The sequence below is a fragment of the Leptonychotes weddellii genome, chromosome 2, assembly GCF_054177405.1.
Source record: "Leptonychotes weddellii isolate Sample4059 chromosome 2, ASM5417740v2, whole genome shotgun sequence".
NCBI lineage: Eukaryota > Metazoa > Chordata > Mammalia > Carnivora > Phocidae > Leptonychotes > Leptonychotes weddellii.
In genome coordinates, this window is record NC_138370.1 from 88,061,110 (window position 1) to 88,075,818 (window position 14,709).

Below are 14,709 nucleotides of genomic sequence, written 5' to 3' on the forward strand. Positions count from 1 at the left end.
AGTTTCCGCTGGATTTAAATATTAAGTTGTTCGCGACAAATTTTGAATTAACTTGAAATCGATTAGTTGCAGACTGTGTACACCCCCTTTCCCTGTACGTTAATCACCATACTTACTGATCCCCTATGAATTCAAATCCCTGAAACAAGCATTAAAAAAAAAAAAAAAAAAAGACGCATAACTTAGATGTGAGAAGCACCCAAAGTTCCTAGTCCTTAGGGTTGGCTTTCAGTAGCCGGGCAATAAGCATACTTTCAGAGTCTGGAATTCCATAAAATTATTTGGGAGGATACCTCCAGCTGTGTCATGGCCCATTTCGTTTCGCATCTGAGAACAGTAAAATTCCCCGATTAGGAGTACTACTAGCTCAGCGGGGCAAAACCCAGAGCTGGACAAGGGCGGGTCCGTAAGCTGCAGCGCCCTGCGCGGCGGGGAGCAGACGGGTCCTCTCCCCTCGCCGGTCTCTGGGCTTGAGGCCCCGAGGTCAGCTCTGCTCCCGGCACCGCGCCCCGCGCGGGTCCGAGCCGCCAACTTCAGGCCAATCAGCGCGCGGCGTCTCTGAGACCGCAGCTTCCCGGCCCGCGCCCCCTGCGCCCCCGCGGCAGCAATGGCAGCAGCGGCCGCGGCGGCTCCGGGCTGAGCCAGACCCGGGACTAGGAGGGGCTGAGCCGCGGGGGATCCTGGAATCGGCGGGGGAGGTGGGGATTCTGGGAGGAAAACTCCATTTCCTCCTTCCCCGCCGGCCTCTCCCCTCCACCCCAGCACCCCAAATTTCGATGTGTCGCCGCCCGGGCGCAGAGCGCTGGTGCTGAGCGAGGCGGCGGCGGCCGCGGCCGGGAAAATGCTGGGCATGTACGTGCCGGACAGGTTCTCCCTGAAGTCCTCCCGGGTTCAGGACGGGATGGGGCTCTACACGGCCCGCAGAGTGAGAAAGGTGGGTGACCCGAGGGCAGCCTGCGCGCCCCTGCTCCTGCCGCGCTCTGTGCGCCTCCCGGGGTCGCCCCTCCACCGGGGCCGGGGGCTCCGCGGGCGTCGCTGCCGTCGCCCTTAGCCGGGGTCGGCCGGAGTCCGGCGGGCAGGCCGGGGCTGGCGGGGCGGCCTTCGCCTGCCCGCGCCTCCCGAGCCGGCTGCGCCACGTAAGTGCCTGCGGGGCGCCCTCCGCTGCCGGCCGGTCCAGGGGCGGAACTGCCGCCGGCCACCCTGCGGCAAGATGTCTTTCCTCCGCAGGAAGTGAGTCCGGATGGAGCCTCCCTCTTCCTCGGTTCAGGGAGTGAGCTGCGTCCCTGCGTTGGCGGAGCCGCGCGTGGGCGGGTGTCCTCATAGGCGCGCACGCAGCCCCGCCGCCGCTTTTCTTCCTTTAGGATGAGGAAATGTGGCCAGAAGCGCCTCACTCTCCCTATAGGGATTGGGAGGCGGCGCGCCGAGCGCACTTCAACACAGGCCTTAGAATCTCATTCAGACATGCAGAACTTCCTTCCCTCCTTCCAACATGTGTTTTGTGGATCCTGGGAGGTGCCAACTGGATAATCTTAGAATCTCTGATCTTTTTTCGCTGCTTTAGGATTTTCTCTGACTAGATCTCTCCTTCCAGAAATTTAGAGGCAAGTGAGCAAGGCAGGCACATTGCACTGTACATACGGGAACGGCTTGGAAATGTTGGATGTTGAAAGCAAAGGCCTAGGAGGAGAGATAACTGGAAAATTCCAGACCTTTGGAGTTGATGAGACCTGTGTTATGGCCCTGTCACAGGATGTGTAAAATCTGGAACCACGAAGGCAGTGGTGAAGTGCTCAGGGTAATGAGAGCTACCGTTTATTGAGCAGATACTTTGGGCCAAGGCCAGTACTTGGAACTTGACCTACATTAGTAACGTCACCAGCACAACTCCCTTGAGAACAGTAATCCTCATGTAAGAGATGAAAAAACAAGTACTGCAAGGTTAAATTTCCTGCTGAGTTAATAAGTTAGGCTTCAAATCCATGGCTTCTGGGTCCAAAGCTCATGTTCTTTTCAGATCTGTCCCTGCCAGGTACCCCCCTCCGGTCCTCCTTCCCCTGTGCTTTCCCCTCAACAGAGATTTTGAAAAATAGAGGTTTGGGTAAGAGCAGGCTTGTTTCGGAAAGGTATGCTAGCAACAGGTTCACGGAATGCACCCAGAGACACTAGGATGCCTTTCACATGGGTATAAATCTCCCTCCACCCCCTCACCCGAAGAGCAGGAGGAGAACGGTGGACAGGTGCTTCAGGGCTTCCTTGACAGCATGACCTATAAGTATTTCCTAGGATAAGACTGGAAGAAGCAAACCCCATATTTACTTTTTCAAATGGGAGTTTGGAAGAATGCTCAAAGGAGAAAACCAGGAGTAAACCCTTTATCTGAATTCGAGATGAACTGAATAGATGTTTTTGCCAAATAGGTAAATGTCAAAGTCAACATTCTTTCAAAGCAGAAGTTGAAATTCTACTTTTAATCTTTTCTCACAGGATGTGAAAATTCCCAAATGTTTTTCTTGAAAGTCTCAGGTTTAAGTGTAATCACTTAAAAATTAAACACAGTTCTTATTTTGTTTATTGTTATTAATAGTTATATAAATATTAGAATTATTTCATAATCCCTAGTTTTTGTCTTATATTACTATTTAGGTTTTTAGAAACAGCTGGCCAATGTATATTCTTTTGATACTTTTATAAGTTCCAACTTATTTTTCCATGTACTTGATTATTTGGAAGTTTTTTATTATTTTTGGATATAGAATGAACTGCTTCCAAAATCACCATATATTTTTCTATTATTGCAGTACTAAATAGACACTTACCTTTTCCTGGCTTTTGTAATTTCAACATGTAAAACACATAGAGATTTTCATCCAGATCACATCTAGAATGCTAATCTGTATTTCAGGTGAATATTTGCGTTGAATTCAAATGACACACTGTTAGTGACATAATTTAGTTATGATCACAAGATACTCAGTTATAAGGTCATTGATCATGGACAGGTTCATTGATGCCAGAAATGATCCGGAGTTAGGCTTCAGCTCCTTTGCCTTCCAAAGGCCGAGGACCACACTGAAGCTGAATAGCAGATTTTAACTGAGTGGTAAGGATGAAGCTAAATGTCCATGAATCCCTTACTGTTTGCATGTAGTTTCTCGATTCTTAAATATTTTCCAAGTTACCTTTAATAGGCCTACTGGCCTTAAATCAAGGATCAAGGGATCTGAGAAGACAGTAGTTCAGCAACTAAAGACCTTAATTTAAAGCTTTCATGTTCTCTATTCTAAATAAATTTTTTATTATATCACGTTATATATATATATGTTGGAAGTTACAAATTTTTGTCACACTTTTATAACACATATTCTCATATAACATGTATGTTTTAAAAACATAATTGCCATGCAAGCCATCTATTGATTTCAAATTAAGAGAATCTAATCCAGACTGGTACTGAAGTTGGGGGATCTTTCTAGATACTCCACTCCCACTATATTGATCATGTCCATTTGAGAATCACCTAATGCCCTGGCTCCACCTTAGCCCTACTAGGTTTTTCCTTGGCGGTTATCTTTTTTTTTTTTTTTTTTTTGCAGGCCTGCTGCCTCTTTCTTTCTCTCTCTTTTTTTGTAGAAAGTCTGCAAAATGATAATAAAGTGAAAAGGAAAGGACCTTCTTTCCTTTTCTTGCCATTATGGAAATTAGAGGTTAGATGAGGAGAAAGTCCTTTGGTAGCTATTTCTGTGTAAGCCATGAATTGTCCTTGGAGAAAGAATGGATTAAGACTGTTGGAAGGTCTTTGAGTAGAAAAAGGACGCCTGAGTTTCTTCATGGTTATACACATTGCGATTTGGTAATGATGAGGATAAGGTGGACACTTTTGCTTGCCAGGTGCCAGACCCTGTTCTAAGTGTCTCCTATGTGTTACCTCATGAGCACAGTTTTAATGCTTCAATAAAGATGTGGAATTTTAGATTATAAAGTACTATGCAGATTAAAATTAATATTATTACTCAAAGGTAATACATTAAATATACATACAAAAAAAAGTTAAGCAAACAAATCTCTTACTACATTACATTTTTTATATCATGACCATTATTCCCCTTCACAGCTAATGAGATTAATCAGTGGATGGTGGTGGTTGACATTATGCTTGGAACCCAAAATGTGGAAAGGTGAACCGCAAGGTTCCTTCAAGCTCTCAGATTTTGTGATTTTATGGAAAGGGTTAAGGCAGGAAATACAGTACTACCAGTCTTCCTTCCCTTTAGGTCTGTTGCAGGCAGTGGGTTTTTCTTCCCCTCTGGCTTTCAGGCCTTTAGCCATTCATATGTGGCAGGTGCTATGCTAGGGTCTGGGGGTACACAGGTGAGCAAGACAGACCTGGTCTTCGTCCACGAGGAGCTAGTTTTCTTGTGCGGGGAGATAGGCAGTAAACAAGTAAAAAAGTACAAATTATCATGAAGAGTATCATGATAATTTGAGCCTGTTTATCTGGATTGATTTTGCTGGGCACTAGATGAGGCGATGGAATTGCTGAATTAGAGTAATTTTTAGTCTGGTCAGGGAGACAGCAAAGGAAATAGTTTCCATCTGATCTGACTGCTGCTATGATATTCACCCAAATGAGGTGGTGAAACTATGGGGTAAGAGATGCTGCAAGATTTCAGAAGAAGGAGAGACAACCCCCGCCCCATCATTACAGTAAGTGATCCGAAAATCCAGGGGAATCAAACAGGGCTTTATGGAGGAGTTGAATTTCTGAGGGTCAGTCAAATTATTATTGTTAAAATATCTTTATCATTGAGCATTTTAACTTCACACATCTGTTGGTGTGACACCTCAGGTATTGCCTGGGTGACACAGACTAAGTGGTGGACCTGTGATACCAATTTCTGTGAGTCTGATCAGATTTTGTGCTCTTAATCCATTTGCATGGAGTTGAACAGTTTGTAGGTAGAATTGTTGGGAATAAAATGGAAGCAGTCCTTTAAGGGCTAGTAGCCCTTGTGACAGACCATATTGCAGACGAAGGGAGTCGTTTAAACATTTCCACTGAAGCACCACCTTGGAGACTGTGGCAGCCTGAAAGGGTCACACAACAATTTGAAGTCTGGATTTTCTGTTTACTATGTACTTGTGTGCCTTCTCTCATTTTATTGTACGACGGTCTTCGAAGGTTTATTATTATCCCCATTTTACAGATTACATACTTGATGGATCATTACTTTTTGTCAAAATTTTTGGTGGTTGTCCTTATGCTGACCTTTTAAAAGTTTTTTTCCTTTCCAGTTCATTCTTCACTAGCAGGCTAAAGCCTTACCTGATCAGATATGTAGTTATTTTCCTTTATATCTAGAAGCCCTTTAACTTGCATAAGCTGAGCTGGGTTTGTAATTTTTAAAAAGAACCAAAGATTAACAGGAAAGCTGAAAAAAAGCTGAAAAGGAAGTAACTAAATATAAATGAAATAAAATGATGTCTCTCCCAGATTTCTGGTCCCCCAGTTCCAGAAGAAGCAGTGAAGAGCATCGCTGAGGCCTATTTCTACACCACCTGCAGTGAATTGACCCCACTGGGGTAGCTCTATTCCTGGCTCCTTTCCCTCTCAACCTTGTGCTTTTTTGCCCAAGTGGCTCCTAAGTAGCATCCTGTGCCCATGAACCCTAGGGCAGTGTCCCACTCTACTTTGCCTTTCTCATGGACAAACATAGGTTCCTAGTTCAAACTGTCAGATATCCTGGGATTTTATACACAGCTACTTTTCAGGGCAAAATTTATTAACAGTGCTGGGATATGAGTTTCCAGTTACTACTGTGACAAATTATCACATTTTGTGGCTTAAAGCAATAAAAGTTTATTACCTTATGGTTCTGGAGAATATAAATCCAAAATTAGTGGGCAGAGCTGATTCCTTTTGGAGGCTCTAGAGTCTACCTCCTTGTCTTTTGCAGTTTTCTAGAGGCTGCCCACATTCCTGTGCTCATTCCTTTACCCCATATCATTCTGACCTCTGCTTTTGTGGTCACATTTCCTTCTCTGACTCTGACGCTTCTGGCTTCTCTTATAAGGACCCTAGTGGTTAGATTGGCCCAACCCGGATAATGCAGGGTAATCTCCCCATCCCAAGATCCCTAACGTAATTACATCTGCACAGTCTCTTTTTATCAGGTAAGGTAACGTACAGATTCTGGGGGTGAGGATGTAAACATTTTTGGTGGGCCATTATTATCCTACCTGGGCTCCAAAGTATAATTGTTCCTTGCCTAGATTATGTGGAACATTGTACGATGACTAATGGGTGGGTCCTTCCCAACATACTGGTCCTGATAAAAAGTACCCATTGCAAATCTACCACGTTGATGAATATTCTGCCTCATTTTCAGTATTGATTCTGGAGATCTTCAGAGTTGTCATTCATGCCAGAAAACCAGGATGAGTGGTTCCCTTATAATGAGGAGGAAAAAGTATGTTCTTAGAAGTAGAAAAAGAACTTCAGAAGTAATTGAATGTACCCATTCTTATTTTACAAATAATGACACTGGAGCCCAGAGAAACTTTGCCGGAGGCTTGCAGCTAACAACTGTGCCTTCCATAATACCAGCTCCCTCTCTTTCAAATCAAGGCAAACACCTTGGTTCTCTTTGAGGGACTTGAGTAAAGATATAGTGTGGTCAAATCCCAAGTGAAGAATACCGGAAATAAAGGTTCACATCTGAGTTTATGAAAAGAAAATAAGCGGGGAAAAAAAAAAAAAGCAAGTTGTATAGGGCTAGAAAAACATATGGGAAAGAGGTACCCTGAAAAGAAAAGTAAGTAAAAGCATAGAGGAAAAATCACCATGCATAAATGTTAATATAAGGAGACTGAATTTTGTGGAATCAAGTGTTTTGTTGATCAGCTTGGAAGGTGAATCTAGTGAAGAAACAATGGATCTTTATGCTAGGGCTAAAATACTGCCAGTGAATGTTTGCTTAGATTTCCTGGTGGCTGATGATAACTAATTTGGAAGATAATCAGAGGAAAAATCATCACCATTGATGCCTGCCATGTGTGCTATCTCTTTTTTATGTTTACACATTTACACTCTAGGATAGTGACTCAATGCAGCTTTGTATTTCCTGGTGTTATTACAGATTTTAAAATGTATAACTAATCCACTTAAACTGACGTTTTCTCAGAAACTTCATGTTTTGTTTTGTTGTGTGTGATAATAACAGCGACAGTTAATTTTTTCAACAAATATTTATTGAGCATCTGAAGTTGTTAGGCACTGGGCCAGTTGCTAGTGACAGAAGGGTGAATGACAGAGACCACAGTCACTGAATGCATCCCACAGTTCATATGCAAGTCCTACAACAAGCCTACAAGGTGGCCGTTATTATCCTTGTTTTATAAATGAGGGAACTGATTTTGAGGAAGGTTATATCAATAATAAGTGGATTAATCAGAATTTGATCTCAGATCATTCCATATATCCTTCTCACTGAAAAAAATTTTTTTTCTCTATACTTATAAAGTGTGTCCATGCTCATATAGCACAATACGGACACACATCCACTCACACACTTAAAGAGTTATTTTACAAAAATGAGAAAAGAGTAAACTCCTTTCATCATCGAGCATTTCTCATTCAACAGTATCTTATGGGAATCACTTCAAGTCATCTATTTTGGCTGTAATTTGTTATTTTTAATGACTAAATATATTTTATGCTGTCAGTGTGCCACAATTTCCATTTATTCAGATCGTGTTTTACACGGTTATTCAAGATTTATCTTCATGACCAAAATCTGTACTGGGCATTATGAATACAGTAGTGAACGAAATAGAAATTTTGGCTCTTGTGGAGTTTGCATTCCAGTGAGAAGAGACAGAAACGAAACAATGAACATATTAGATACATTTTATACTACGTTACAATGTGATAAGTGGTACAGAAAAAAGAAAAAGTAGAGCCAGGTATGGATGACTCGGCAGAGTGCATGGATGTGGGTGTGGGGTTGTTATTATAAATAGGTGGTCCAGTGAGGCCTCACTAAGCAAGGGAGGTTTGGGCAGGGACTTACAAGATGGGAGGAAAGTAGACTTCTAGGGAAAGAGCATTCTAGGCAGCAGCTAGGGCGAAGGCCCTAAGATGGGAGTTTGCTTCTTGTGTCCCAGGCCAAGGAGGCCAATGAGGCTGGAAGGGAGTAAGCAGAGGCCGAGTACGAGGGGAGGAGGTCAGAGAATTAGTGAAGGGAAGTGTGCTAAGAGCCACATTTCTTTCTTTCAGGCCAACGTAAAGATGTCAACTTTTCTTTGAGTGAAAACAGGGAGCTGCTGCTGGGTTTCGGGCAGAGGAGTGACATGATCTGACTTGAGTTTATCAAGGGTCCCTCTGACCACCGTGTTGAGAATAGTCAGCCACAGGGCAAGTGTGTAACCTGGAAGACTTGTTAGGATTCTGTGGCAGTGATCGGGCTGAGATGATGGTGCTTAGACCGAGATGGTGGCAGTGCTGGGGGTGAAGTTTGAAGGTAGCGGTGACAGAATATGCTGATGAGTAAGGGGAAGAGAAAGGGAAGGATCGGAGATGAGTCCAGGGATTTTAGCCTGAAGAAGTGGGAGGGGTTGGATTGTTCGTCAACACCTGAGATTGGGCTAGACTGTAGGTGGAGCAGGCTTGAAGGGGGAGGATCGGGAATCAGATGAAGGCAAATTGATTTTGAGGTTTCTGTTTGACAACAGGGAGAGATGTCAAAGAGGAGGTGAGATACAGTTGTTAAACTTGCAAATCCTCCTTCCCATCCTTTATGCCATTATTTGCATCTATTTTATTTTATGTTATAAACCTATAAACCTATATGCTATAAACCTTTTTACTCTATTCCCTTTAGATCATCAGTTGACTTTTAGAGCAATTAAAAATAAGATGAATTGTCTTCTTTCTTTCTTTCTTTCATTTATTGACATTTCTGGAGCTCTTAACTACTTTGTTTTGAACTAAGTTTCTGTCTGGCATCATACTCCTTATACCGGAACCATATTCTTTGAACATTTCTAATATCAAAGGTTGCTGGCAATGAATTTTCTCAGCTTTTGTTTGTCTGAAAAAGTATTTTCCTATGTTCTCGAGGTTGACAGTTTATTTTTTTTTTTGCATTACACTATAGATGTTGCTTATTTGTTTTTTGTTTTTTGGTTTTTTTTGGCTTACATAGTTTCTGACAAGAAGGCTGCTGTAAGTCTTACTTTCCGTACATAATGTCTTTTTTCCCCTCTACTTAAAAGATTTTTCTACTTTTCTTTGGATTTTAGAAGTTTAAATATGATGTGCCTATGATTTAAAAAACTTCCTTCTTGAATATGTGGTCTGATGTCTTTTATCATCTTGTAGTTTATTGGCCTTTTGTATTATTAGGGTAGGAGTGATGCTTTTTTTAAATTCTTGGTGGATATTTAACTTAAAAAGTTTTAAAATTAATGGCATTTTTTTTTTTTAAAGATTTATTTATTTGAGAGAGAGAGAGAGCATGAGCTGGAGGGGCAGAGGGAGAGGGAGAGAGAATCTTAAACAGACTCCGCACTGAACATGGAGATTGACATGGGGCTCGATCCCACCATCCTGAGATCATGACCTGAGTCGAAACCAAGAGTTGGAGGTTTAACCAACTGCGCCACCCAGGTGCCCCTAAAATTAATGGCATTTGAAAAAATATTCTTACTTTTATTTTTATTTTGTTTTATTTCAAGTTTTTATTTAAATTCTAGTTAGCTAATGTATGGTAAAATTGGTTTCAGGTGTAGAATTTAGTAATTCATCATTTACATGTAACACCCAGTGCTCAACACAACAAATGCCCTCCTTAACACCCGTCACCCATTTAGCCTCTCTCCCTGCCCACTTCCCTCCATCAACCCTCAGTTTGTTCTCCATAGTTAAGAGTCTCTTATGGTTTGCTTCCCTCTCTCTCTCTCTTTTTTTTCCCCCTTCCCCTATGTTCATCTGTTTTATTTCTTAAATTCCACATATAAGTGACATCATATGGTATTTGTCTTTCTCTGACTGACTTATTTCTCTTAGCATAATACCTTATACTTCCATCCATGTCATTGCAAATAGCAAGATTTCATTCTTTTTGATGATGGAGTAATATTCTGTTGTGTGTATATATTTATACATATATATATGTATATATACATATATATACACCACATCTTTATCTATTCATCAGTAGATGGAAATTTGGGCTCTTTCCATAGTTTGGCTATTGTTAATAAGGGTGCTGTAAATATTGGGATGCGTGTGCCCCTTTGAATGTAGAAAACCCAAAAGACTCTGCTTATTATTTTTTTTTTTTTTAAAGATTTTTTATTTATTTATTTGAGACAGAGAGAATGAGAGACAGAGAGCATGAGAGGGAGGAGGGTCAGAGGGAGAAGCAGACTCCCTGCCGAGCAGGGAGCCCGATGCGGGACTCGATCCCAGGACTCCAGGATCATGACCTGAGCCGAAGGCAGTCGCTTAACCAACTGAGCCACCCAGGCGCCCCTCTGCTTATTATTTTTATTACTTAATAAATCTGTCCAGTTTTGAAAGAGAGGTTTTAAAATCTCTCACTTTTAGTTCTTCATGCATATATAATACACATATGTATTATATATATAACACATATATATATTTTTTGGTGAAAAGTTGGCTAATTTTTTAATTATTTTGATAAAATATACATAGCCTAAAACTGGCCATTTTAACCATTTTCTGTTGGAATATAACTAACATACAATGTTATCTTAGTTTTAGGTATACAACAGATTGATTCAACAACTCTGTACATTACTCAGTACTCACCACAATAAGTGTAGTCACTGTCAGTCACCATATAACATTATTACAATATTATTGACTGTATTCCCCATGCTGTCTTTTTTATCTTCATGACTTATTTTATAACTGAAAGTTTGGACATATTTAGTATGGTTATACTTCTGTTTTCTCACTCTTACATCTTCTTCATAAATATGTTTTTTATTACTATATAATGTTCTGCCTTATTCTGTTTAGTGCATTCAGCAATTAACTTAATTCTTGTCTGATATTGACGCTATTGCCTTTCTTTGTATCTCTGTGTCTACTCATTTAAATTCACTTTTTATCATTTTCTTTTATATTTTATAATCATATAGCTAGATTATATTTCATAATGCAGTATTACAATCTCTAATAAGAGAATTTAACTCCTTTGTATTTAGCGTAATGGCTGCAATAGCTAATTTCATTCTTGTCATCTTTCTTTATGCTTATTACTTATTTTATATCATAACTTATTTTTAAATTTTTCTTATTTTGCTGTCTGTTCGAGTCACTGTTCATTCTTTTCTCCCCTCTGATTACTTTGTTAGTTCTACTCTTTTTCTTTAGTGATTTGCTTACTCTTTCCCTCTTTCACAGTCAGATGGATATGATTTTTTTATCTGATAGCTAGAGCTCACCTATTTTTCCCACAAAAACACACAGTTTCTTCTATAAGATGTTTCATTTCCCTCTTCCCTCTTCTCCTTCCCTTCCCTGCTGCCACCCCATGCTGTGCAACTTTGGGGTGCTTTTGCCTTCCTGCTGTCCTTCCCCAGCAATCCTTAAGTTCCCATGAAATGGTGTGTTACTTAATAGAATTTCTTTTAAAAGTGTATCTTTGTTGTTTCAAGAGTTGTTAGTTACCCTATATAGTCTACACACCCTGTTAATTGTCATTAATTTTGTGTGTATGTATGCTAGCTATTCATTTTCTTTTGCCATCTTCTTTCCTTTGTTCTGGTTCATTTGTTTAGTTAGAGACTTTTTGTGATTCTTTTTCTCACCATCATGTGGATAATATTCTCTCTGAATCTGGGTATATCATCAAGTAGCTCTCCTTCCACCTGACTGTAAAGGACTTCTGGCTGGGTAAGTGATTTTCAGGTTAGTCTATTTCTCTTTCAGCTCATTCTCTAAAAATATTTAGTTGGGAAATCATGGTGTCCCCCCCCCAAAAAAAGAGTGTTTGTGTGTGTGTGTGTGTGTGTGTGTGTATTTGAGTACTCTACTTGAATCTCTTTAAATTCTCTTATGCAGTTGAGGTATTCCTTTTAATTAGAGTATTCTGTCTCCTGCAGAAGTTCCATTTTACAGAGTGTGGTTCTCATTTTTCTTCCTGATCTTTCTCTCTCAGGCAGCTGGGCCCCTTTGTATAGGCCGTCTGCCTTGGTTGTTTTAGCGAAGCCTGAGACCAGGTGTTAGAAAACCCTCTGTGGTGTCAGTCCTTCCTTATAGGCAGAGGGGTCCGTATCGCCATGAGCCTGCACTGGCAGAGAGGCAGTCAATTCCCTGTTCCTCAGCTGTCTCATCTCCTTGTACTTTCCTGGACTGCAAGCATGGAAAAGACTGTGGGCTGTGGCCCCCTCCCCCATCTCTGACTTTCAGAATTTTCTCTGCATTCCTTAGTTTCCAGTCCTCAGTGATGGCTCTTCTGCTAGTTTCCAGTTTATTACTGAGTCCACTGGAGAAAATGCCTCAAGCCAGTTCTTTGCCACAACCTAAGGCTTCACTTATGTTTGGTTGGCCGTACACGCTAGTAGCAGCTGTTTTGCTCAAGAGAAGCAAGTAGCTTAGGGTTGGAGTTACCAGGATAGTGCTCTATGCAGGTCACCATATACCCAGAATCTCTTCTTCCTCACAATTCTGCATTTCCCATTTCAGGTTTATTTTATAAGGGACTCATTTCATAAAGAATGATTCTGTTATGTCTTGGGCACTAGTGCATTTCTTTTCCTTGACATTTGCTCTATCAGCTGAGTGTGATAGAGACAACTACAGTAATCTAAACCTTGGGGATTAGGTTCTCCCTATAACAAGAAGTTGGCATGTAGGCATCTACTGCTATCAATTCAGTGGCTTAAGATTTTGGGGTGGTTGTCTTTGCATTCTCTTGGCCTCCAGATGGCTGCTTTAGCTCCAGCTATCATGCTTTTATTCCGGGTGGGAAGAAAGAGGTAGTAACCAAGGCCCTAGGGTATACTTGCCAGCTGACTTAGACCTCCTGTTAAGAGACTTTGTGGTAGGTTCATATAATGATTTCTGCTTGCATGTTGTTAGTTCTCTTCCCTATTTAAGTGGGAAGCTGGTAAATGTAGTTCTTCTACCTACATACATTAGTGCCCTCAACAAGTTCAGCATTCTAGTACTAAGGAGTATGGATATAGCGAGCCGATTTGTCTCTGCCCCTACAGTCATAGTAGGGAAGAAAGACTGGATAGTTTTCATACTGAACTTCTTAGAAACGCACTTTGTTGAAGGCCTAATTGTACTGGAGAGCAGCACATGCATAGTAGTTTAACATTGAAATATAATTATGTTCTAAGTGGGACCCTAGACTCCTTCTGTGAAAAATTATCATTATTTCACATATGAATAATTCAACTGCAGACTGATTCACTTTAATATAATTTATTTCATTTATATGTATATATTTTTTTATTTGCTCAGCCAGCTCAAAGTAAATTACAGATATTATGACAATTTTTTCCCTCAATATTTTTGTATGAGGACATTCTCCTAAATAGCCATAATATCATTTTCACATCCAACAAAAGTAACAGTAATTTCCTAACGTCTTCTAATTCCAGCCCATATTCAAATTACTCCAATTGCCTCCAAAATGTTTTTATAGCTGTTTGGCTTTTGAACCAGGATCAAATCAGGGACCACCTATTACATTTGGTTATGTCTGTCAAATCTCTTAACTGTCTCCTTTTTCTGTTCCTCTTTTTAGTAACAGTGACTTTCTGAGATCAGGCTAATTGTAGAGTATCTCACAATCTGGCTTTAACTGATTGTTTTCCCAGGGCTTTATTTAATGTGTTTTTCTAACTTCTGTATTTCTTCAAATCTGGAAGTTAGGTATAGATTATTTTACTATTTTTCTTAATGCAATGACACTGTATATTAAACACTTCTCCCTACCCTCAGGATACTTTTTACATTGCAATAAATAGTGCAGTTTTAGCAGTAGGCATCACAGGAAGCATCCACCTCCCTCTCCTATGTGTTTTATCGGTGTGCTCTCTTCCTAGGTAGCATGGATCTCCCCAGGTGCTGGGTGAGAGACAGGACAAGGGGGAAGAGGTCCGTACATGTTCACTTGCCCTTTCACCTCTGGAGGTGCCTGGAGAGTTCAGCAAACACCCCTCTCACGTGCCTATGACCGACACTGGGGAATGAAGGGCTAGAATGGTTTACCTCAGACTGCATTATAGCAGGGGGTATATAATGTCTGGTTTTCCCACTGTTAGTAATGCCAACACTGGAGTAACATAATTTTTCTATTTAAAGGGACCTTATGCTTAAACCAGTAATCTGTGAGCTGATACTGTATGAATATCTATTTCACTATCAACCTTTTACCTAATGGTCTTAGCATCCATTGATGACCCTTGCCTGAATCAGTTACATTTTTAGGGATTTCAAAATGGTGATTTCATTCAAATAAATAGTGCTTCTTTATTTATAAATTAGCATTCCTCTGTAAAGAAGAGCCTTCCCTCTATTTGCTTTTGTCTGGTTCTCATGAACTAGGGTATTATTGAAAAGGTAGGGTAAAATATTAGTTCCTTCCCTCTAATTTTTTTTTAAAGATTTTATTTATTTACTTGAGAGAGAGAACATGGGAGTGTGAAGGGGCTGAGGGAGAA

The 14,709-nt window shown here is 40.8% G+C and overlaps 1 protein-coding gene across 1 annotated transcript in view; it reads left to right on the plus strand.

Annotated features, from left to right (window-relative positions):
- Nucleotides 1-449: 449 nt before the first annotated feature.
- The window catches only part of PRDM5 (PR/SET domain 5), a 191,851-nt gene continuing 177,591 nt past the window's right edge, over nucleotides 450-14,709 (plus strand). Inside the window, 1 exon segment of the mRNA XM_081812941.1 lies at nucleotides 450-934. Within this exon segment, the coding sequence (XP_081669067.1) occupies nucleotides 842-934 (93 nt within the window). The 5' untranslated portion in view covers nucleotides 450-841.